The sequence below is a fragment of the Dendrobates tinctorius genome, unplaced genomic scaffold (assembly GCF_039654945.1).
Source record: "Dendrobates tinctorius isolate UK_male_01 unplaced genomic scaffold, ASM3965494v1 ptg000173l, whole genome shotgun sequence".
NCBI lineage: Eukaryota > Metazoa > Chordata > Amphibia > Anura > Dendrobatidae > Dendrobates > Dendrobates tinctorius.
Window position 1 is genome coordinate 8,804,914 of NW_027361840.1, and position 25,671 is coordinate 8,830,584.

The 25,671-nt window shown below is 49.5% G+C and overlaps 1 protein-coding gene across 2 annotated transcripts in view; it reads left to right on the forward strand.

Moving 5' to 3' along the window:
• The window catches only part of SETD2 (SET domain containing 2, histone lysine methyltransferase), an 81,467-nt gene that overhangs the window by 50,877 nt on the left and 4,919 nt on the right, over positions 1–25,671 (forward strand). For both annotated transcript variants that reach the window (XM_073551163.1, XM_073551164.1), the window contains 7 exons: positions 19,375–20,022; positions 20,264–20,309; positions 22,867–23,026; positions 23,572–24,256; positions 24,548–24,682; positions 24,759–24,904; positions 25,081–25,195. In XM_073551163.1, the coding sequence (XP_073407264.1) occupies positions 19,375–20,022; positions 20,264–20,309; positions 22,867–23,026; positions 23,572–24,256; positions 24,548–24,682; positions 24,759–24,904; positions 25,081–25,195 (1,935 nt within the window). The remainder of the gene's footprint in view (positions 1–19,374; positions 20,023–20,263; positions 20,310–22,866; positions 23,027–23,571; positions 24,257–24,547; positions 24,683–24,758; positions 24,905–25,080; positions 25,196–25,671) is intronic.

A 25,671-nucleotide genomic window follows, 5' to 3' on the forward strand; every position in this document is an offset into this window, starting at 1 on the left:
TGGTGAGATACTATAGAGCAGCCATATTATACATCCCAATAACAGGAGGACTGGGCTGCCCCTCAGTAGTGAGATATTATAGGGCAGCCATACTATACATCCCAATAACAGAGGGAGGACAGGGCTGCCCCTCAGTGGTGAGATATTATAGGGCAGCCATATTATACACCCCAATAACAGAGGGAGGACTGGGCTGCCCCTCAGTGGTGAGATATTATAGAGCAGCCATATTATACATCCCAATAACAGAGGGAGGACTGGGCTGCCCCTCAGTGGTGAGATATTATAGGGCAGCCATATTATACATCCCAATAACAGAGGGAGGACTGGGCTGCCCCTCAGTGGTGAGATATTATAGAGCAGCCATATTATACATCCCAATAACAGAGGGAGGACTGGGCTGCCCCTCAGTGGTGAGATATTATAGAGCAGCCATATTATACATCCCAATAACAGAGGGAGGACTGGGCTGCCCCTCAGTGGTGAGATATTATAGAGCAGCCATATTATACATCCCAATAACAGAGGGAGGACTGGGCTGCCCCTCAGTGGTGAGATATTATAGGGCAGCCATATTATACACCCCAATAACAGAGGGAGGACTGGGCTGCCCCTCAGTGGTGAGATATTATAGGGCAGCCATACTATACATCCCAATAACAGAAGGAGGACTGGGCTGCCCCTCAGTGGTGAGATATTATAGGGCAGCCATATTATACATCCCAATAACAGAGGGAGGACTGGGCTGCCCCTCAGTGGTGAGATATTATAGGGCAGCCATACTATACATCCCAATAACAGAGGGAGGACTGGGCTGCCCCTCAGTGGTGAGATATTATAGGGCAGCCATATTATACATCCCAATAACAGAAGGAGGACTGGGCTGCCCCTCAGTGGTGAGATATTATAGGGCAGCCATACTATACATCCCAATAACAGAGGGAGGACTGGGCTGCCCCTCAGTGGTGAGATATTATAGGGCAGCCATATTATACATCCCAATAACAGAGGGAGGACTGGGCTGCCCCTCAGTGGTGAGATATTATAGAGCAGCCGTACTATACATCCCAATAACAGAGGGAGGACTGGGCTGTCCCTAAGTGGTGAGATATTATAGAGCAGCCATATTATACATCCCAATAACAGAGGGAGGACTGGGCTGCCCCTCAGTGGTGAGATATTATAGGGCAGCCATATTATACATCCCAATAACAGAGGGAGGACTGGGCTGCCCCTCAGTGGTGAGATATTATAGAGCAGCCGTACTATACATCCCAATAACAGAGGGAGGACTGGGCTGTCCCTAAGTGGTGAGATATTATAGAGCAGCCATATTATACATCCCAATAACAGAGGGAGGACTGGGCTGTCCCTAAGTGGTGAGATATTATAGAGCAGCCATATTATACATCCCAATAACAGAGGGAGGACTGGGCTGCCCCTCAGTGGTGAGATATTATAGGGCAGCCATACTATACATCCCAATAACAGAGGGAGGACTGGGCTGCCCCTCAGTGGTGAGATATTATAGGGCAGCCATATTATACACCCCAATAACAGAGGGAGGACTGGGCTGCCCCTCAGTGGTGAGATATTATAGGGCAGCCGTACTATACATCCCAATAACAGAGGGAGGACTGGGCTGTCCCTAAGTGGTGAGATATTATAGGGCAGCCATATTATACATCCCAATAACAGAGGGAGGACTGGGCTGCCCCTCAGTGGTGACATATTATAGGGCAGCCATATTATACATCCCAATAACAGAAGGAGGACTGGGCTGCCCCTCAGTGGTGAGATATTATAGGGCAGCCATACTATACATCCCAATAACAGAGGGAGGACTGGGCTGCCCCTCAGTGGTGAGATATTATAGGGCAGCCATATTATACATCCCAATAACAGAGGGAGGACTGGGCTGCCCCTCAGTGGTGAGATATTATAGAGCAGCCGTACTATACATCCCAATAACAGAGGGAGGACTGGGCTGTCCCTAAGTGGTGAGATATTATAGAGCAGCCATATTATACATCCCAATAACAGAGGGAGGACTGGGCTGCCCCTAAGTGGTGAGATATTATAGAGCAGCCATATTATACATCCCAATAACAGAGGGAGGACTGGGCTGCCCCTCAGTGGTGAGATATTATAGGGCAGCCATATTATACATCCCAATAACAGAGGGAGGACTGGGCTGCCCCTCAGTGGTGAGATATTATAGAGCAGACGTACTATACATCCCAATAACAGAGGGAGGACTGGGCTGTCCCTAAGTGGTGAGATATTATAGAGCAGCCATATTATACATCCCAATAACAGAGGGAGGACTGGGCTGTCCCTAAGTGGTGAGATATTATAGAGCAGCCATATTATACATCCCAATAACAGAGGGAGGACTGGGCTGCCCCTCAGTGGTGAGATATTATAGGGCAGCCATACTATACATCCCAATAACAGAGGGAGGACTGGGCTGCCCCTCAGTGGTGAGATATTATAGGGCAGCCATATTATACACCCCAATAACAGAGGGAGGACTGGGCTGCCCCTCAGTGGTGAGATATTATAGGGCAGCCGTACTATACATCCCAATAACAGAGGGAGGACTGGGCTGTCCCTAAGTGGTGAGATATTATAGGGCAGCCATATTATACATCCCAATAACAGAGGGAGGACTGGGCTGCCCCTCAGTGGTGACATATTATAGGGCAGCCATATTATACATCCCAATAACAGAAGGAGGACTGGGCTGCCCCTCAGTGGTGAGATATTATAGGGCAGCCATACTATACATCCCAATAACAGAGGGAGGACTGGGCTGCCCCTCAGTGGTGAGATATTATAGGGCAGCCATATTATACATCCCAATAACAGAGGGAGGACTGGGCTGCCCCTCAGTGGTGAGATATTATAGAGCAGCCGTACTATACATCCCAATAACAGAGGGAGGACTGGGCTGTCCCTAAGTGGTGAGATATTATAGAGCAGCCATATTATACATCCCAATAACAGAGGGAGGACTGGGCTGCCCCTAAGTGGTGAGATATTATAGAGCAGCCATATTATACATCCCAATAACAGAGGGAGGACTGGGCTGCCCCTCAGTGGTGAGATATTATAGGGCAGCCATATTATACATCCCAATAACAGAGGGAGGACTGGGCTGCCCCTCAGTGGTGAGATATTATAGAGCAGCCGTACTATACATCCCAATAACAGAGGGAGGACTGGGCTGTCCCTAAGTGGTGAGATATTATAGAGCAGCCATATTATACATCCCAATAACAGAGGGAGGACTGGGCTGTCCCTAAGTGGTGAGATATTATAGAGCAGCCATATTATACATCCCAATAACAGAGGGAGGACTGGGCTGCCCCTCAGTGGTGAGATATTATAGGGCAGCCATACTATACATCCCAATAACAGAGGGAGGACTGGGCTGCCCCTCAGTGGTGAGATATTATAGGGCAGCCATATTATACACCCCAATAACAGAGGGAGGACTGGGCTGCCCCTCAGTGGTGAGATATTATAGGGCAGCCGTACTATACATCCCAATAACAGAGGGAGGACTGGGCTGTCCCTAAGTGGTGAGATATTATAGAGCAGCCATATTATACATCCCAATAACAGAGGGAGGACTGGGCTGCCCCTCAGTGGTGAGATATTATAGGGCAGCCATACTATACATCCCAATAACAGAGGGAGGACTGGGCTGCCCCTCAGTGGTGAGATATTATAGGGCAGCCATATTATACATCCCAATAACAGAGGGAGGACTGGGCTGCCCCTCAGTGGTGAGGTATTATAGGGCAGCCATATTATACATCCCAATAACAGAGGGAGGACTGGGCTGCCCCTCAGTGGTGAGATATTATAGAGCAGCCATATTATACATCCCAATAACAGAGGGAGGACTGGGCTGCCCCTCAGTGGTGAGGTATTATAGGGCAGCCATATTATACATCCCAATAACAGGAGGACTGGGCTGCCCCTCAGTGGTGAGATATTATAGAGCAGCCATATTATACTTCCCAATAACAGAGGGAGGTCTGGGCTACCCCTCAGTGGTGAGATATTATAGAGCAGCCATATTATACTTCCCAATAACAGAGGGAGGACTGGGCTGCCCCTCAGTGGTGAGATATTATAGGGCAGCCATATTATACATCCCAATAACAGGAGGACTGGGCTGCCCCTCAGTGGTGAGATATTATAGAGCAGCCATATTATACATCCCAATAACAGAGGGAGGACTGGGCTGTCCCTAAGTGGTGAGATATTATAGGGCAGCCATATTATACATCCCAATAACAGGAGGACTGGGCTGCCCCTCAGTGGTGAGATATTATAGAGCAGCCATATTATACTTCCCAATAACAGAGGGAGGTCTGGGCTACCCCTCAGTGGTGAGATATTATAGAGCAGCCATATTATACTTCCCAATAACAGAGGGAGGACTGGGCTACCCCTCAGTGGTGAGATGATATAGGGCAGCCATATTATACATCCCAATAACAGGAGGACTGGGCTGCCCCTCAGTGGTGAGATATTATAGAGCAGCCATATTATACATCCCAATAACAGAGGGAGGACTGGGCTGTCCCTAAGTGGTGAGATATTATAGGGCAGCCATATTATACATCCCAATAACAGAGGGAGGACTGGGCTGCCCCTCAGTGGTGAGACAATATACAGCAGCCATATTATATATCCCAATAAGAGGAGGACTGGGCTGCCCATCAGTGGTGAGATATTATAGGGCAGCCATACTATACATCCCAATAACAGAGGGAGGACTGGGCTGCCCCTCAGTGGTGAGATATTATAGAGCAGCCATATTATACATCCCAATAACAGGAGGACTGGGCTGCCCATCAGTGGTGAGATATTATAGGGCAGCCGTACTATACATCCCAATAACAGAGGGAGGACTGGGCTGTCCCTAAGTGGTGAGATATTATAGAGCAGCCATATTATACATCCCAATAACAGAGGGAGGACTGGGCTGCCCCTCAGTGGTGAGATATTATAGGGCAGCCATACTATACATCCCAATAACAGAGGGAGGACTGGGCTGCCCCTCAGTGGTGAGATATTATAGAGCAGCCATATTATACATCCCAATAACAGAGGGAGGACTGGGCTGTCCCTCAGTGGTGAGATATTATAGGGCAGCCATACTATACATCCCAATAACAGAGGGAGGACTGGGCTGCCCCTCAGTGGTGAGATATTATAGAGCAGCCATATTATACATCCCAATAACAGAGGGAGGACTGGGCTGCCCCTCAGTGGTGAGGTATTATAGGGCAGCCATATTATACATCCCAATAACAGGAGGACTGGGCTGCCCCTCAGTGGTGAGATATTATAGGGCAGCCATATTATACATCCCAATAACAGAGGGAGGACTGGGCTGCCCCTCAGTGGTGAGATATTATAGGGCAGCCATATTATACATCCCAATAACAGGAGGACTGGGCTGCCCCTCAGTGGTGAGATATTATAGAGCAGCCATATTATACATCCCAATAACAGAGGGAGGACTGGGCTACCCCTCAGTGGTGAGATATTATAGAGCAGCCATATTATACTTCCCAATAACAGAGGGAGGACTGGGCTACCCCTCAGTGGTGAGATATTATAGGGCAGCCATATTATACATCCCAATAACAGAGGGAGGACTGGGCTGCCCCTCAGTGGTGAGATATTATAGAGCAGCCATATTATACATCCCAATAACAGAGGGAGGACTGGGCTGTCCCTAAGTGGTGAGATATTATAGGGCAGCCATATTATACATCCCAATAACAGAGGGAGGACTGGGCTGCCCCTCAGTGGTGAGACAATATACAGCAGCCATATTATATATCCCAATAAGAGGAGGACTGGGCTGCCCATCAGTGGTGAGATATTATAGGGCAGCCATACTATACATCCCAATAACAGAGGGAGGACTGGGCTGCCCCTCAGTGGTGAGATATTATAGAGCAGCCATATTATACATCCCAATAACAGGAGGACTGGGCTGCCCCTCAGTGGTGAGATATTATAGAGCAGCCATATTATACATCCCAATAACAGGAGGACTGGGCTGCCCATCAGTGGTGAGATATTATAGGGCAGCCATACTATACATCCCAATAACAGAGGGAGGACTGGGCTGCCCCTCAGTGGTGAGATATTATAGAGCAGCCATACTATACATCCCAATAACAGAGGGAGGACTGGGCTGCCCCTCAGTGGTGAGATGATATAGGGCAGCCATATTATACATCCCAATAACAGGAGGACTGGGCTGCCCCTCAGTGGTGAGATATTATAGAGCAGCCATATTATACATCCCAATAACAGAGGGAGGACTGGGCTGCCCCTCAGTGGTGAGATATTATAGAGCAGCCATATTATACATCCCAATAACAGAGGGAGGACTGGGCTGCCCCTCGGTGAGATATTATAGGGCAGCCATATTATACATCAAAATAACAGAGGGAGGACTGGGCTGCCTCTCAGTGGTGAGATATTATAGGGCAGCCATATTATACTTCCCAATAACAGAGGGAGGTCTGGGCTACCCCTCAGTGGTGAGATATTATAGAGCAGCCATATTATACTTCCCAATAACAGAGGGAGGACTGGGCTACCCCTCAGTGGTGAGATATTATAGGGCAGCCATATTATACATCCCAATAACAGGAGGACTGGGCTGTCCCTAAGTGGTGAGATATTATAGGGCAGCCATATTATACATCCCAATAACAGAGGGAGGACTGGGCTGCCCCTCAGTGGTGAGACAATATACAGCAGCCATATTATATATCCCAATAACAGGAGGACTGGGCTGCCCATCAGTGGTGAGATATTATAGGGCAGCCATACTATACATCCCAATAACAGAGGGAGGACTGGGCTGTCCCTCAGTGGTGAGATATTATAGAGCAGCCATATTATACATCCCAATAACAGGAGGACTGGGCTGCCCCTCAGTGGTGAGATATTATAGAGCAGCCATATTATACATCCCAATAACAGGAGGACTGGGGTGCCCCTCAGTGGTGAGATATTATAGAGCAGCCATACTATACATCCCAATAACAGAGGGAGGACTGGGCTGCCCCTCAGTGGTGAGATATTATAGGGCAGCCATACTATACATCCCAATAACAGAGGGAGGACTGGGCTGTCCCTCAGTGGTGAGATATTATAGAGCAGCCATACTATACATCCCAATAACAGAGGGAGGACTGGGCTGCCCCTCAGTGGTGAGATGATATAGGGCAGCCATATTATACATCCCAATAACAGGAGGACTGGGCTGCCCCTCAGTGGTGAGATGATATAGGGCAGCCATATTATACATCCCAATAACAGGAGGACTGGGCTGCCCATCAGTGGTGAGATATTATAGGGCAGCCATACTATACATCCCAATAACAGAGGGAGGACTGGGCTGCCCCTCAGTGGTGAGATATTATAGAGCAGCCATACTATACATCCCAATAACAGAGGGAGGACTGGGCTGCCCCTCAGTGGTGAGATGATATAGGGCAGCCATATTATACATCCCAATAACAGGAGGACTGGGCTGCCCCTCAGTGGTGAGATATTATAGAGCAGCCATATTATACATCCCAAAAACAGAGGGAGGACTGGGCTGCCCCTCAGTGGTGAGATATTATAGAGCAGCCATATTTTACACCCCAATAACAGAGGGAGGACTGGGCTGCCTCTCAGTGGTGAGATACTATAGGGCAGCCATATTATACATCCAAATAACAGAGGGACGACTGGGCTACCGCTCAGTGGTGAAATACTATAGGGCAGCCATATTATACATCCCAATAACAGAGGGAGGACTGGGCTGTCCCTCAGTGGTGAGATATTATAGGGCAGCCATATTATACATCAAAATAACAGAGGGAGGACTGGGCTGCCTCTCAGTGGTGAGATACTATAGGGCAGCCATATTATACATCAAAATAACAGAGGGAGGACTGGGCTGCCTCTAAGTGGTGAGATATTATAGGGCAGCTATATTATACATCCCAATAACAGAGGGAGGACTGGGCTGCCCCTCAGTGGTGAGATACTATAGGGCAGTCATATTATACATCCCTATAACAGAAGGACTGGGCTGCCCCTCAGTGGTGAGATATTATAGGGCAGCCATATTATACATCCCAATAACAGAAGGAGGACAGGGCTGCCCCTCAGTGGTGAGATATTATAGAGCAGCCATATTATACATCCCAATAACAGAAGGAGGACAGGGCTGCCCCTCAGTGGTGAGATATTATAGAGCAGCCATATTTTACACCCCAATAACAGAGGGAGGACTGGGCTGCCCCTCAGTGGTGAGATATTATAGGGCAGCCATACTATACATCCCAATAACAGAGGGAGGACTCGGCTGCCCCTCAGTGGTGAGATATTATAGGGCAGCCATATTATACATCCCAATAACAGAGGGAGGACTCGGCTGCCCCTCAGTGGTGAGATTATAGAGCAGCCATATTATACACCCCAATAACAGAGGGAGGACTGGGCTGCCCCTCAGTGGTGAGATATTATAGAGCACCCATATTATACACCCCAATAACAGAGGGAGGACTGGGCTGCCCCTCAGTGGTGAGATATTATAGGGCAGCCATACTAAACATCCCAATAACAGAAGGAGGACTGGGCTGCCCCTCAGTGGTGAGATATTATAGGGCACCCATATTATACACCCCAATAACAGAGGGAGGACTGGGCTGCCCCTCAGTGGTGAGATATTATAGGGCAGCCATACTAAACATCCCAATAACAGGAGGAGGACTGGGCTGCCCCTCAGTGGTGAGATATTATAGGGCAGCCATACTATACATCCCAATAACAGAAGGAGGACTGGGATGCCCCTCAGTGGTGAGATACTATAGGGCAGCCATACTATACATCCCAATAACAGGGAGGACTGGGCTGCCCCTCAGTGATGAGATATTATAGGGCAGAAAAATACTATACATCCCAATAACAGAAGGAGGACTGGGATGCCCCTCAGTGGTGAGATATTATAGGGCAGAAAAATACTATACATCCCAATAACAGAAGGAGGACTGGGATGCCCCTCAGTGGTGAGATATTATAGGGCAGCCATACTATACATCCCAATAACAGGAGGAGGACTGGGCTGCCTCTCAGTGGTGAGATATTATAGGGCAGCCATACTATACATCCCAATAACAGGAGGACGACTGGGCTGCCCCTCAGTGGTGAGATATTATAGGGCAGCCATATTATACATCCCAATAACAGAGGGAGGACTGGGCTGCCCCTCAGTGGTGAGATATTATAGGGCAGCCATATTATACATCCCAATAACAGAAGGAGGACTGGGCTGCCCCTCAGTGGTGAGATATTATAGGGCAGCCATACTATACATCCCAATAACAGGAGGACGACTGGGCTGCCCCTCAGTGGTGAGATATTATAGGGCAGCCATATTATACATCCCAATAACAGAGGGAGGACTGGGCTGCCTCTCAGTGGTGAGATATTATAGGGCAGCCATACTATACATCCCAATAACAGGAGGACGACTGGGCTGCCCCTCAGTGGTGAGATACTATAGGGCAGCCGTATTATACACCCCAATAACAGAGGGAAGACTGGGCTGCCCCTCAGTGGTGAGATACTATAGGGCAGCCTTATTATACACCCCAATAACAGGAGGAGGACTGGGCTGCCCCTCAGTGATGAGATATTATAGGGCAGCCATATTATACATCCCATTAACAGAAGGAGGACTGGGCTGCCCCTCAGTGGTGAGATATTATAGGGCAGCCATATTATACATCCCAATAACAGAAGGAGGACTGGGCTGCCCCTCAGTGGTGAGATAATATAGGGCAGCCATATTATACATCCCAATAACAGGAGGAGGACTGGGCTGTCCCTCAGTGGTGAGATACTATGGAGCAGCCATACTATACATCCCAATAACAGAAGGAGGACTGGGCTGCCCCTCAGTGGTGAGATATTATAGGGCAGCCATATTATACATCCCATTAACAGAAGGAGGACTGGGCTGCCCCTCAGTGGTGAGATATTATAGGGCAGCCATATTATACATCCCAATAACAGAAGGAGGACTGGGCTGCCCCTCAGTGGTGAGATAATATAGGGCAGCCATATTATACATCCCAATAACAGGAGGAGGACTGGGCTGCCCCTCAGTGGTGAGATACTATGGAGCAGCCATATTATACATCCCAATAACAGGAGGAGGACTGGGCTGCCCCTCAGTGGTGAGATACTATGGAGCAGCCATATTATACATCCCAATAACAGAAGGAGGACTGGGCTGCCCCTCAGTGGTGATACTATAGGGCAGCCGTATTATACACCCCAATAACAGAGGGAGGACTGGGCTGCCCCTCAGTGGTGAGATACTATAGGGCAGCCTTATTATACACCCCAATAACAGAAGGAGGACTGGGCTGCCCCTCAGTGATGAGATATTATAGGGCAGCCATATTATACATCCCATTAACAGAAGGAGGACTGGGCTGCCCCTCAGTGGTGAGATACTATGGAGCAGCCATACTATACATCCCAATAACAGAAGGAGGACTGGGCTGCCCCTCAGTGGTGAGATATTATAGGGCAGCCATACTATACATCCCAATAACAGGAGGAGGACTGGGCTGCCCCTCAGTGGTGAGATATTATAGGGCAGCCATATTATACATCCCAATAACAGAAGGAGGACTGGGCTGCCCCTCAGTGGTGAGATACTATAGGGCAGCCTTGTTATACACCCCAATAACAGAAGGAGGACTGGGCTGCCCCTCAGTGATGAGATATTATAGGGCAGCCATATTATACACCCCAATAACAGAAGGAGGACTGGGCTGCCCCTCAGTGGTGAGATATTATAGAGCAGACATATTATACATCCCAATAACAGAAGGAGGACTGGGCTGCCCCTCAGTGGTGAGATATTATAGGGCAGCCATACTATACATCCCAATAACAGGAGGAGGACTGGGCTGCCCCTCAGTGGTGAGATATTATAGGGCAGCCATATTATACATCCCAATTACAGAGTCAGGACTGGGCTGCCCCTCAGTGGTGAGATATTATAAGGCAGCCATACTATACATCCCAATAACAGAGGGAGGACTGGGCTGTCCCTCAGTGGTGAGATATTATAGGGCAGCCATACTATACATCCCAATAACAGAGGGAGGACTGGGCTGTCCCTCAGTGGTGAGATATTATAGGGCAGCCATATTATACATCCCAAATACAGAAGGAGGACTGGGCTGCCCCTCAGTGATGAGATATTATAGGGTAGCCATACTATACATCCCAATAACAGGAGGACTGGGCTGCACCTCAGTGGTGAGATATTATAGGGCAGTCATACTATACATCTCCATAACAGAGGGAGGACTGGGCTGTCCCTCAGTGGTGAGATATTATAGGGCAGCCATATTATACATCCCAAATACAGAGGGAGGACTGGGCTGCCCCTCAGTGGTGAGATATAGGGCAGCCATACTAAACATCCCAATAACAGAAGGAGGACTGGGCTGCCCCTCAGTGGTGAGATATTACAGGGCAGCCATACTATACATCCCAATAACAGGAGGAGGACTGGGCTGCCCCTCAGTGGTGAGATACTATAGGGCAGCCATACTATACATCCCAATAACAGAAGGAGGACTGGGCTGCCCCTCAGTGGTGAGATATTATAGGGCAGCCATACTATACATCCCAATAACAGGAGGAGGACTGGGCTGCCCCTCAGTGGTGAGATACTATAGGGCAGCCATACTATACATCCCAATAACAGGGAGGACTGGGCTGCCCCTCAGTGATGAGATATTATAGGGCAGAAAAATACTATACATCCCAATAACAGAAGGAGGACTGGGCTGCCCCTCAGTGGTGATACTATAGGGCAGCCGTATTATACACCCCAATAACAGAGGGAAGACTGGGCTGCCCCTCAGTGGTGAGATACTATAGGGCAGCCTTATTATACACCCCAATAACAGAGGGAGGACTGGGCTGCCCCTCAGTGGTGAGATATTATAGGGCAGCCATACTATACATCCCAATAACAGGGAGGACTGGGCTGCCCCTCAGTGGTGAGATATTATAGAGCAGCCATATCATACATCCCAATAACAGAAGGAGGACTGGGCTGCCCCTCAGTGGTGAGATACTATAGGGCAGCCTTATTATACACCCCAATAACAGAGGGAGGACTGGGCTGCCCCTCAGTGGTGAGATATTATAGGGCAGCCATACTATACATCCCAATAACAGGGAGGACTGGGCTGCCCCTCAGTGGTGAGATATTATAGGGCAGCCATATTATACATCCCAATAACAGAAGGAGGACTGGGCTGCCCCTCAGTGGTGAGATATTATAGGGCAGCCATATTATACATCCCAATAACAGGAGGAGGACTGGGCTGCCCCTCAGTGGTGAGATATTATAGGGCAGCCATACTATACATCCCAATAACAGAGGGAGGACTGGGCTGCCCCTCAGTGGTGAGATATTATAGGGCAGCCATATTATACATCCCAATAACAGGAGGAGGGCTGGGCTGCCGCTCAGTGGTGAGATATTATAGAGCAGCCATATTATACATCCCAATTACAGAGGGAGGACTGGGCTGTCCCTCAGTGGTGAGATATTATAGGGCAGCCATATTATACATCCCAATAACAGAGGGAGGACTGGGCTGCCCCTCAGTGGTGAGATATTATAGGGCAGCCATATTATACATCCCAAATACAGAAGGAGGACTGGGCTGTCCCTCAGTGGTGAGATATTATAGGGCAGCCATACTATACGTCTCAATTACAGAGGGAGGACTGGGCTGTCCCTCAGTGGTGAGATATTATATGGCAGCCATATTATACATCCCAATTACAGAGGGAGGACTGGGCTGTCCCTCAGTGGTGAGATATTATAGGGCAGCCATATTATACATCCCAAATACAGAAGGAGGACTGGGCTGCCCCTCAGTGGTGAGATATTATAGGGCAGCTATACTATACTTCCCAATAACAGGAGGAGGACTGGGCTGCCGCTCAGTGGTGAGATATTATAGGGCAGCCATACTATACACCCCAATAACAGAGGGCGGACTGGGCTGTCCCTCAGTGGTGAGATGATATTATAGGGCAGCCATATTATACATCCCAATTACAGAGGGAGGACTGGGCTGTCCCTCAGTGGTGAGATATTATAGGGCAGCCATATTATACATCCCAAATACAGAAGGAGGACTGGGCTGCCCCTCAGTGGTGAGATATTATAGGGCAGCCATATTATACATCCCAATCACAGAAGGAGGACTGGGCTGCCCCTCAGTGGTGAGATATTATAGGGCAGCCATATTATACATCCCAATTACAGAGGGAGGACTGGGCTGCCCCTCAGTGGTGAGATATTATAGGGCAGCCATACTATACTTCCCAATAACAGGAGGAGGACTGGGCTGCCGCTCAGTGGTGAGATATTATAGGGCAGCCATACTATACTTCCCAATAACAGGAGGAGGACTGGGCTGCCCCTCAGTGGTGAGATATTATAGGGCAGCCATATTATACATCCCAATAACAGAGGGCGGACTGGGCTGTCCCTCAGTGGTGAGATGATATTATAGGGCAGCCATATTATACATCCCAATTACAGAGGGAGGACTGGGCTGTCCCTCAGTGGTGAGATATTATAGGGCAGCCATATTATAAATCCCAATTACAGAGGGAGGACTGGGCTGCCCCTCAGTGGTGAGATATTATAGGGCAGCCATATTATACATCCCAATAACAGAAGGAGGACTGGGCTGCCCCTCAGTGGTGAGATATTATAGGGCAGCCATATTATACATCCCAATAACAGAAGGAGGACTGGGCTGCCCCTCAGTGGTGAGATATTATAGGGCAGCCATATTATACATCCCAATAACAGGAGGAGGACTGGGCTGCCCCTCAGTGGTGAGATATTATCGGGCAGCCATACTATACATCCCAATAACAGGAGGAGGACTGGGCTGCCCCTCAGTGGTGAGATATTATAGGGCAGCCATATTATACATCCCAATTACAGAGGGAGGACTGGGCTGTCCCTCAGTGGTGAGATATTATAGGGCAGCCATATTATACATCCCAAATACAGAAGGAGGACTGGGCTGCCCCTCAGTGGTGAGATATTATAGGGCAGCCATATTATACATCCCAATCACAGAAGGAGGACTGGGCTGCCCCTCAGTGGTGAGATATTATAGGGCAGCCATATTATACATCCCAATTACAGAGGGAGGACTGGGCTGCCCCTCAGTGGTGAGATATTATAGGGCAGCCATACTATACTTCCCAATAACAGGAGGAGGACTGGGCTGCCGCTCAGTGGTGAGATATTATAGGGCAGCCATACTATACTTCCCAATAACAGGAGGAGGACTGGGCTGCCCCTCAGTGGTGAGATATTATAGGGCAGCCATATTATACATCCCAATAACAGAGGGCGGACTGGGCTGTCCCTCAGTGGTGAGATGATATTATAGGGCAGCCATATTATACATCCCAATTACAGAGGGAGGACTGGGCTGTCCCTCAGTGGTGAGATATTATAGGGCAGCCATATTATAAATCCCAATTACAGAGGGAGGACTGGGCTGCCCCTCAGTGGTGAGATATTATAGGGCAGCCATATTATACATCCCAATAACAGAAGGAGGACTGGGCTGCCCCTCAGTGGTGAGATATTATAGGGCAGCCATATTATACATCCCAATAACAGAAGGAGGACTGGGCTGCCCCTCAGTGGTGAGATATTATAGGGCAGCCATATTATACATCCCAAATACAGAAGGAGGACTGGGCTGCCCCTCAGTGGTGAGATATTATAGGGCAGCCATACTATACTTCCCAATAACAGGAGGAGGACTGGGCTGCCGCTCAGTGGTGAGATATTATAGGGCAGCCATGCTATACTTCCCAATAACAGGAGGAGGACTGGGCTGCCCCTCAGTGGTGAGATATTATAGGGCAGCCATATTATACATCCCAATAACAGAGGGCGGACTGGGCTGTCCCTCAGTGGTGAGATGATATTATAGGGCAGCCATATTATACATCCCAATTACAGAGGGAGGACTGGGCTGTCCCTCAGTGGTGAGATATTATAGGGCAGCCATATTATACATCCCAAATACAGAAGGAGGACTGGGCTGCCCCTCAGTGGTGAGATATTATAGGGCAGCCATACTATACTTCCCAATAACAGGAGGAGGACTGGGCTGCCGCTCAGTGGTGAGATATTATAGGGCAGCCATACTATACTTCCCAATAACAGGAGGAGGACTGGGCTGCCCCTCAGTGGTGAGATATTATAGGGCAGCCATACTATACATCCCAATAACAGAGGGCGGACTGGGCTGTCCCTCAGTGGTGAGATGATATTATAGGGCAGCCATATTATACATCCCAATTACAGAGGGAGGACTGGGCTGTCCCTCAGTGGTGAGATATTATAGGGCAGCCATATTATACATCCCAAATACAGAAGGAGGACTGGGCTGCCCCTCAGTGGTGAGATATTATAGGGCAGCCATACTATACTTCCCAATAACAGGAGGAGGACTGGGCTGCCGCTCAGTGGTGAGATATTATAGGGCAGCCATACTATACTTCCCAATAACAGGAGGAGGACTGGGCTGCCCCTCAGTGGTGAGATATTATAGGGCAGCCATACTATACACCCCAATAACAGAGGGCGGACTGGGCTGTCCCTCAGTGGTGAGATGATATTATAGGGCAGCCATATTATACATCCCAATTACAGAGGGAGGACTGGGCTGTCCCTCAGTGGTGAGATATTATAGGGCAGCCATATTATACATCCCAAATACAGAAGGAGGACTGGGCTGCCCCTCAGTGGTGAGATATTATAGGGCAGCCATATTATACATCCCAATCACAGAAGGAGGACTGGGCTGCCCCTCAGTGGTGAGATATTATAGGGCAGCCATATTATACATCCCAATTACAGAGGGAGGACTGGGCTGCCCCTCAGTGGTGAGATATTATAGGGCAGCCATACTATACTTCCCAATAACAGGAGGAGGACTGGGCTGCCGCTCAGTGGTGAGATATTATAGGGCAGCCATACTATACTTCCCAATAACAGGAGGAGGACTGGGCTGCCCCTCAGTGGTGAGATATTATAGGGCAGCCATACTATACATCCCAATAACAGAGGGCGGACTGGGCTGTCCCTCAGTGGTGAGATGATATTATAGGGCAGCCATATTATACATCCCAATTACAGAGGGAGGACTGGGCTGTCCCTCAGTGGTGAGATATTATAGGGCAGCCATATTATAAATCCCAATTACAGAGGGAGGACTGGGCTGCCCCTCAGTGGTGAGATATTATAGGGCAGCCATATTATACATCCCAATAACAGAAGGAGGACTGGGCTGCCCCTCAGTGGTGAGATATTATAGGGCAGCCATATTATACATCCCAATAACAGAAGGAGGACTGGGCTGCCCCTCAGTGGTGAGATATTATAGGGCAGCCATATTATACATCCCAATAACAGGAGGAGGACTGGGCTGCCCCTCAGTGGTGAGATATTATCGGGCAGCCATACTATACATCCCAATAACAGAAGGAGGACTGGGCTGCCCCTCAGTGGTGAGATATTATAGGGCAGCCATACTATACATCCCAATAACAGAGGGAGGACTGGGCTGCCCCTCAGTGGTGAGATATTACAGGGCAGCCATATTTGAGCAACTAAGACTGATGTGGAATTATAAGGATAACAGGCATTGGATAGAAATCGGGAAACATATCATAAAGTCCACCAAATATTGCATCGTTCTGATACTCATATATGATTACTGGATCTAACCCCGGCGATGGTAGATTCATATCTGGGAGTCCTGTTGGTTGGAGATATTTATGAGGACGGAATATTGTTATCCTTCTCTATGATCAGAGGGAAATATCTCCTTTCACATAAAGATCATTATAAATATCTACAAGTAAGACATTTTCTACAGGGAAAAAATAATCTCACAACCCTACACGATGCTCCTCACCCCAGCGCGGCAGGTGAGAGCGCTGCCTGTAAGCTACAACCATACGCTGGAGGAGACGTTCCCCTCTCTGGACTCGTATCTCCACAAATGGGAGACTGATCTACAATGCGGGATCACCCCGGGTCAGTGGCGGACGTCCTTCTCAATGATAAGGACACACTCTAAGTGCCCCAATCACCTGGAGAACACCAGAAAGCTGCTGTGCAGGTGGTACTTCACACCATACAGCTTGTCTAAGATCTACCGCAGCTCCCCAGATGTGTGCTGGAGGTGCGGAGACGCCAACGCAGATGTGTCACATGTCTGGTGGAGGTGCCATAAAGTGAAGCAGCTCTGGGACGCAATCTCCCATCTAGTGTCTCAGATTAGCGGTATCCCAATGAATATTGGGAAGGAGCAGGCGCTTCTGGGCATTGACCTGGTTTTGGTCCCGTACGAGTTTAGGACGGTGATTACACACATCCTCATAGCTACTAGAAATAAAATGGCAGGAAAACCCCCAAATGTCCGTCACTGACTGAGATCGTGGCATTGGTGAATGACAACTGGTTATCAGAGAAGATAATTGCTGCATCCGCCAATAATACAACATGCTATCTCAGGAGATGGGACAGCTGGCGACCATTCACACTACACACTGTGGTCACAGAGATGTGATAGAGCGGTTCTTGGTAATACACGGAGATAGTGATCCGATGTCAGCACCCCTGCCCTTCCCCCTTCACTTTCCCAATATTATTCAGTTGTGTTAAAATACTATTATATTTAGCTGATAAATGTTGAGAGTTTTTGTATCGATATACAGTGACTGGAGGCTACATGGTTGTTAAAATAACTTTATTTAAAATCAATAAAAAGTTTATGGTTAAAAAGAAAATTTGAACTCGTAATGACCTGGGGAATCATGGCAGGTCAGTTTTAACACTTTGTGAGCACGGTAAAAAAAAAAAAAACTGGAATTGAACTTTTTTTTTTTTTTGGCAATTTAACCGCACTTGGAATTTTTTTTCCCATTTTCCAGTACACGATATGCTAAAACGTGCTTTAAAAAGTACAATTCGCCCTGCAAAAAACAAACCCTCACATGGCCATATTGACGGAAAAATAAAAAGTTATGGCTCTGGGAAGAAGGGGAGCAAAAAACGGACATGCCTCTGGTGATGAAGAGGTTAAGGGTCCTAGGTGTCAAGGGTTCTGGGGCTTTACTTCTTTACTTTCACTTTCCTATCATGTCTGGACGTCTCTAAAGTGCCCGTTACACACAGCGATCTCTCCAGCGAGATCGCTGTGTGTGACATCCAGCAGCGACCGCCCCCCCACGGGGTATCACTGATCATACTGGATCGTCCTGGCCCGTTTTTTCATTGCTGGCCTCCCGTTGGCCAGCGCGCATCGCTGCGTGTGGCAGCGGGAGCCAGCGATGAGCAATGCTGCACGTTGGTTACCAACGTAAACATCGGGTTTCTAAGGGCCGCGGGGCCCTTAGAAACCCGATGTTTACCCTAGATACCAGCGTGCACTGCAGGCAGGGCGGGAGGTGGAGGCAGAGCGGCGCACAGACCGGAGTAGCTCTGTTACCTGCTACTCCAGTCTGTCAGACCGGAGTAGCAGATGGCAGAGCTGCGCCGCTCTGCCTCCACCTCCCGCCCTGCCTGCAGTGCACGCTGGTATCTAGGGTAACATCGGGTTTCTAAGGGCCCCGCGGCTCGCTGGTCCTGATCGCTGGAGGGGCTGTCTATGTGACAGCTCACCAGCGCTCAGCTAACAATGTCCCAGCGATCCCATCCACGTCGGATCGTTGGTGGGATCGCTGGGACATCGTTATGTGTAACGGTACCCTTAGAAATTGCTCATACTTCTTATCTCAACACTTACGCAGACCCCACTATAGAAAGCAGGAGACGCACATAGAATAACCAAAATGGGGTCAGGATAGATAAACAACTCCTGCTCTCACAAGAGATAAGGGTTACAGACCAGAGATGAGCTCACTGACTGAGCTTTGGTAGCTCATTCTGCAGTCTTCTGCACAGTGATACATAGAGGATGGAGAAGAGAGATAAGGGTTACAGACCAGAGATGAGCTCACTGACTGATCTCTGATTGCTCATTCTGCAGTCTTCTGCACAGTGATACATAGAGGATGGAGAAGCCAAGCACCTATGAATGTTTCCATGTAACCCTATATACCTGCCCCTGGCCAGAATGCCTCCATGGCCTGTAAGGATTTTCTTTCTTGTCTCCGTTGCATCAGATCATAAAGACGCTGGAATTGCTTCCCATCCCCAATAAGAACATGCTGGAGGAGAGCAAGATTCTCCCCATCATCCAGCGATGGGCGCAGACCAAGATGGCCATCCCGCAGCTGAGCGAGGGCGACGGCTACTCCAGCGAGAACACGTCCCGTGCCCACACTCCCCTCAATACTCCGGCAAACACCCCTGACCCGGCAGCCAAGCTGAGTGTGGAGATAGAGGGAGAGACCCCCAAGAAACTGATCCTGCGGAGACTGAAGATCATCAGCGAGAACAGCATGGACAGCGCCATGTCCGACCCTGCCATCGAGCTCGAGGTGAAGGAAACGCCAGCTAAGCCGGAGACGCATGCCGCTGAGGAGCAGAAGAACGGCCACCAACACAAAGTCGACGTGAAAGCAGAAGACGTCCCACCATCAGAGGAGCCGCCGCCTCCACCCATCAAAGCCGATGATGAGTCAACAGCTGGAATAGAGACCTGCGAGACTGAAACCAAGGAGACCACCAAAGCAGAAGAGACCCCATCCCAGGACGAGGAGGAAGGTGTATCTGATGTAGAAAGCGAGCGCAGCCAAGAACCCACTGACAAGATGCTGGATATGAGCGAACTCGCCCACAAGCTGCTGGATGGCTGGAAGGATCTGAAGGTAGGAAAGTGGCGCCCACATCGGGGGTACACATCTGGGCTTCTGGGTGAGAGCCACTGATGTATGCTCCACACCATGCTCACTATTGGGGTAGATCAGAGCGGGGCCTATGGTGATAAATTATCTGGGGATGAATCTAGGACTGGGCAGGCCGATTGCAGGGGGCCGATTACAGGGGGTGGGTTCTGCACTCTGGCTCCTCCTGGGACATCTCACCCCATCTCTCTGTTCTTTTATGTAGGAAGTTTATCGGATCCCTAAGAAAACCCAAGTGGAGAAGGAAAATAGTAAGTATCACCTCGCGCCCCCCCATTATCAGCACCCACAGCCCTGAAACTGCCATCATCACCCCATTATCGGCACTTACAGCCCAGAGACTGCCATCATCACCCACATCTCCACACTCACCGCCATCACACACCTCTGTTATAATCACAGTCACTGAACACACCTCTATTATAATCACAGTCACCGGACACACTCTATTATCACAGTCACCGAACACCTATTATCATCACAGTCACCGGACACACTCCTCTATTATCATCACAGTCACCGGACACACTCCTCTATTATCATCACAGTCACCGGACACACTCCTCTATTATCATCACAGTCACCGGACACACTCCTCTGTTATCACAGTCACTGAACACACCTCTATTATCACAGTCACCGGACACACTCCTCTATTATCATCACAGTCACCGGACACACTCCTCTATTATCATCACAGTCACCGAACACCTATTATCATCACAGTCACCGGACACACTCCTCTATTATCATCACAGTCACCGGACACACTCCTCTATTATCATCACAGTCACCGGACACACTCCTCTATTATCATCACAGTCACCGGACACACTCCTCTATTATCATCACAGTCACCGGACACACTCCTCTATTATCATCACAGTCACCGGACACACTCCTCTGTTATCACAGTCACTGAACACACCTCTATTATCATCACAGTCACCGGACACACTCCTCTATTATCATCACAGTCACCGAACACCTATTATCATCACAGTCACCGGACACACTCCTCTATTATCACAGTCACCGGACACACTCCTCTATCATCACAGTCACCGGACACACTCCTCTATTATCATCACAGTCACCGGACACACACCTCTATTATCACAGTCACCGGACACACTCCTCTATCATCACAGTCACCGGACACACACCTCTATTATCATCACAGTCACCGGACACACTCCTCTATTATCATCACAGTCACCGGACACACTCCTCTATTATCATCACAGTCACCGGACACACTCCTCTGTTATCACAGTCACTGAACACACTTCTATTATCATCACAGTCACCGGACACACTCCTCTATTATCATCACAGTCACCGGACACACTCCTCTATTATCATCACAGTCACCGGACACACACCTCTATTATCATCACAGTCACCGGACACACTCCTCTATTATCATCACAGTCACCGGACACACTCCTCTGTTATCACAGTCACTGAACACACCTCTATTATCATCACAGTCACCGGACACACTCCTCTATTATCATCACAGTCACCGGACACGCTCCTCTATTATCACAGTCACCGGACACACTCCTCTATTATCATCACAGTCACCGGACACACACCTCTATTATCACAGTCACCGGACACACTCCTCTGTTATCATCACAGTCACCGGACACACTCCTCTATTATCATCACAGTCACCGGACACACTCCTCTGTTATCATCACAGTCACCGGACACACTCCTCTATTATCATCACAGTCACCGGACACACACCTCTATTATCATCACAGTCACCGGACACACTCCTCTATTATCATCACAGTCACCGGACACACACCTCTGTTATCATCACAGTCACCGGACACACTCCTCTATTATCATCACAGTCACCGGACACACTCCTCTGTTATCATCACAGTCACCGGACACACTCCTCTATTATCATCACAGTCACCGGACACACACCTCTGTTATCATCACAGTCACCGGACACACACCTTTATTATCATCACAGTCACCGGACACACTCCTCTGTTATCATCACAGTCACCGGACACACACCTCTGTTATCATCACAGTCACCGGACACACACCTCTGTTATCATCACAGTCACCGGACACACACCTCTGTTATCATCACAGTCACCGGACACACACCTTTATTATCATCACAGTCACCGGACACACTCCTCTGTTATCATCACAGTCACCGGACACACTCCTCTATTATCATCACAGTCACCGGACACACACCTCTGTTATCATCACAGTCACCGGACACACACCTCTGTTATCATCACAGTCACCGGACACACACCTCTATTATCATCACAGTCACCGGACACACACCTTTATTATCATCACAGTCACCGGACACACTCCTCTATTATCATCACAGTCATCGGACACACCTCTTTTATCATCACAGTCACCGGACACACACCTCTATTATCATCACAGTCACCGGACACACACCTCTATTATCATCACAGTCACCGGACACACACCTCTGTTATCATCACAGTCACCGGACACACTCCTCTGTTATCATCACAGTCACCGAACACCTATTATCATCACAGTCACCGGACACACCTCTATTATCATCACAGTCACCAGACACACTCCACTATTATCGTCACAATCACCAGGCACACACCTCTGTTATCACAGTCACCGGGCACTACTGTATTATCGGTCATTACAATCACCACACGCCTCTCTATTATCAATCATCGTTGGCGCACTCGCATACACGGTGGGTTTGTTCTCTGCTGTCACTATGTGACTATCATGGCGTCTTACATGTCTTCTGCTCCATAGATGACCGCTGGAGAGATCCCTCTAGTGTAGGTTACCAGACTCCGACCTCCAAGATCCCGAGCCGGGAGCGGGACTCTGATCGGCAAAGCCAGAAGAAGCGCAAAAAATCCCCTTCTCCACCGTCCTTCTATGAACGCAGTGCAAAGAGAGGAGAGGACAGGTGAGAACAGCGCGTCCAACGTGTGACTGCAGCCTAAACAAGGGGTTAATCACAGGGGATCACAGACCACTGGAAGGAAGGGTGAGGGCAAAGTGTAAAACACTAATCCCATCCAGAGCTGCAAATTAGTGTCATATCCTCTGTTCACACACACAGATGCATACTAGTGTCCTATCCTGTATTCGCATGCAGAGCTGCATACTAGTGTCCTATCCTCTGTTCACATTCAGAGCTGCATACTAATGTCCTAGCCTCTGTTCACACCCAGAGCAGCATACCAGTGTTGTATCCTCTGTTCACACACAGAGATGCGTAATAGTGTCCTATCCTCTGTTCATACCCAGAGCTGCATACTATTGTTGTATCCTCTGTTCACACCTAGCGCTGCATACTTGTGTCGTATCCTCTGTTCACTTCAAAGCTGTATACTAGTGTTGTATCCTCTGTACACACCCAGAGCTGCACACCAATGCCTCATCCTCCGTTGGTGCAGCTCTGGGTGTATCTGGAGACGTGATATAGTCGCCTTCCTCGTGTCTCGGCAGGTATGACACCCCGGCCTCCTCTAAGAAGAAGGGACGCCTGCAGGACCGGAACAAGTTGTCCACGGAGGAGCGCAGGAAGCTGTTTGAGCAGGAGGTGGCGCAGAGGGAAGCGCAGAAGCAGCAGCAGCAGATGCAAAGCATTGGCATCACGTCCCCCCTACCCTACGACTCCATGGCCTATGGTGGCCAGATCCCCCCGCCCTTCGTCACGTACCCGCAGGGATATCCCATCCAGTCCTATGTGGATCCCACCAACCCTAATATGGGTAAAATCCTGTTACCGACTCCACCTCCCCTGGAAGGAGTGACGTCCCCCAACAGCTATGACCCTTCCCAGGCCGTGGTGAACCCGGCCATGATCACCCCTCAGCCAGTGACCGTAGTCCAGCACGTGCCGGACCCCATAGATGTCCCCGCGCAGCAGTATGTAGCCCAACCCGAGCCAATGGTCCCCCAAGATGCCAGTGTGACTGTGATGCCGGTGCCGGCCCCCAGCTCCATCCCCGTGCAGACCTATAGTGTGTGGGACCCCAACCAGCAAGCGGTGGCAGTGCCGCAGCATCAGACTCAGCCCCAGTACCCAGCGGCCCCTGCCCAGCCAGCAATCTACTACCCTGGGCAGGCCTGCCCCACCGTCTATGGAGTGCCCGCCGCCTACACACAGACAGCACAACCGATGGTGCAGGTAGGTCACCATCCTCGTACCACCTCACAGCTGAGGGTCTGTTGCACTGCTGTCTCAGTTGTGAGCCGTCGTGAGCCCTTGATATCATACTTTGTGTCCCTGCCCCCCGTTGTTACATCGCGGCCCCCAGGTTGGATTTTTGTGTTCTCGCCACAAGCGTTAATGATGCCAGGACCAGTGGGTTGGTGGTCCGTCGCAGTGGGCATGTAACCTGGCATGTGGCTGCAGTATAAGAGGGCAGCCCGTCCTCCTCTCATGGGGGTCGTCACTAACTCTCCGCTGTTTTTACAGGGTTACACGCAGCCCGGGTTGCAGTACATGCCGGGGCAGCAGATCTATGCTCCGCACCCACAAGGGGTCGTCATTCAGCCGGCGCCTCCTGTGGCGGCCATCGTTCCTCCTGGGCAGCCGCCGGCCATGCAGCAGGTAGGTGGTCGTCTTCGTTCGTGGAGACCCCTACCGTGGTGACTCGTCTTCTCATGTGGTGTTTGTGGCTTTTTAGTCGGAGATGGGAATGGCTCCCCCCAACGGCATCATGGACCTCCCACCGCCTTCCCCTCCAAAACCCAAAACCATCGTCCTCCCACCCAGCTGGAAGACGGCGCGGGATCCCGAGGGCAAAATCTATTATTACCATGTAATAACCAGGTGAGTGACTGGAATTTATCAGATAGGTGCTGGGGGGAGGCTGAGACAGTAGGAAAACGTCTACACATCCGCAAGGGTGCCATGTAACAAACCCTCAGCTGTGAGAAGTGTCTGCCTTCAGTCTTACTGTGGCAGGAAACTTGTTATGTCTCACCCCGAGTCTTCTGCCTTTCCAGACAGACACAGTGGGATCCGCCAACATGGGACAGCCCCGGGGAAGAAGGACTGGGCATGGACCACGAGGCCGAGATGGACCTGGGAACACCGACCTATGACGAGAATCCTATGAAGGTAATAGCCCGATACACAGTGATGCACCCCCTCCATATAACTGCATCGTGGCCCTGTACACAGTGATGCACCCCCTCCATATAACTGCATCGTGGCCCTGTACACAGTGATGCACCCCCTCCATATAACTGCATCGTGGCCCTGTACACAGTGATGCACTCTCTCCATATAACTGCATCGTGGCCTTGTACACAGTGATGCACCCCCTCCATATAACTGCATCGTGGCCCTGTACACAGTGATGCACTCTCTCCATATAAGTGCATCGTGGCCCTGTACACAGTGATGCACTCTCTCCATATAACTGCATCGTGGCCCTGTACACAGTGATGCACTCTCTCCATATAACTGCATCGTGGCCCTGTACACAGTGATGCACTCTCTCCATATAACTGCATCGTGGCCCTGTACACAGTGATGCACTCTCTCCATATAACTGCATCGTGGCCCTGTACACAGTGATGCACTCTGTCCAT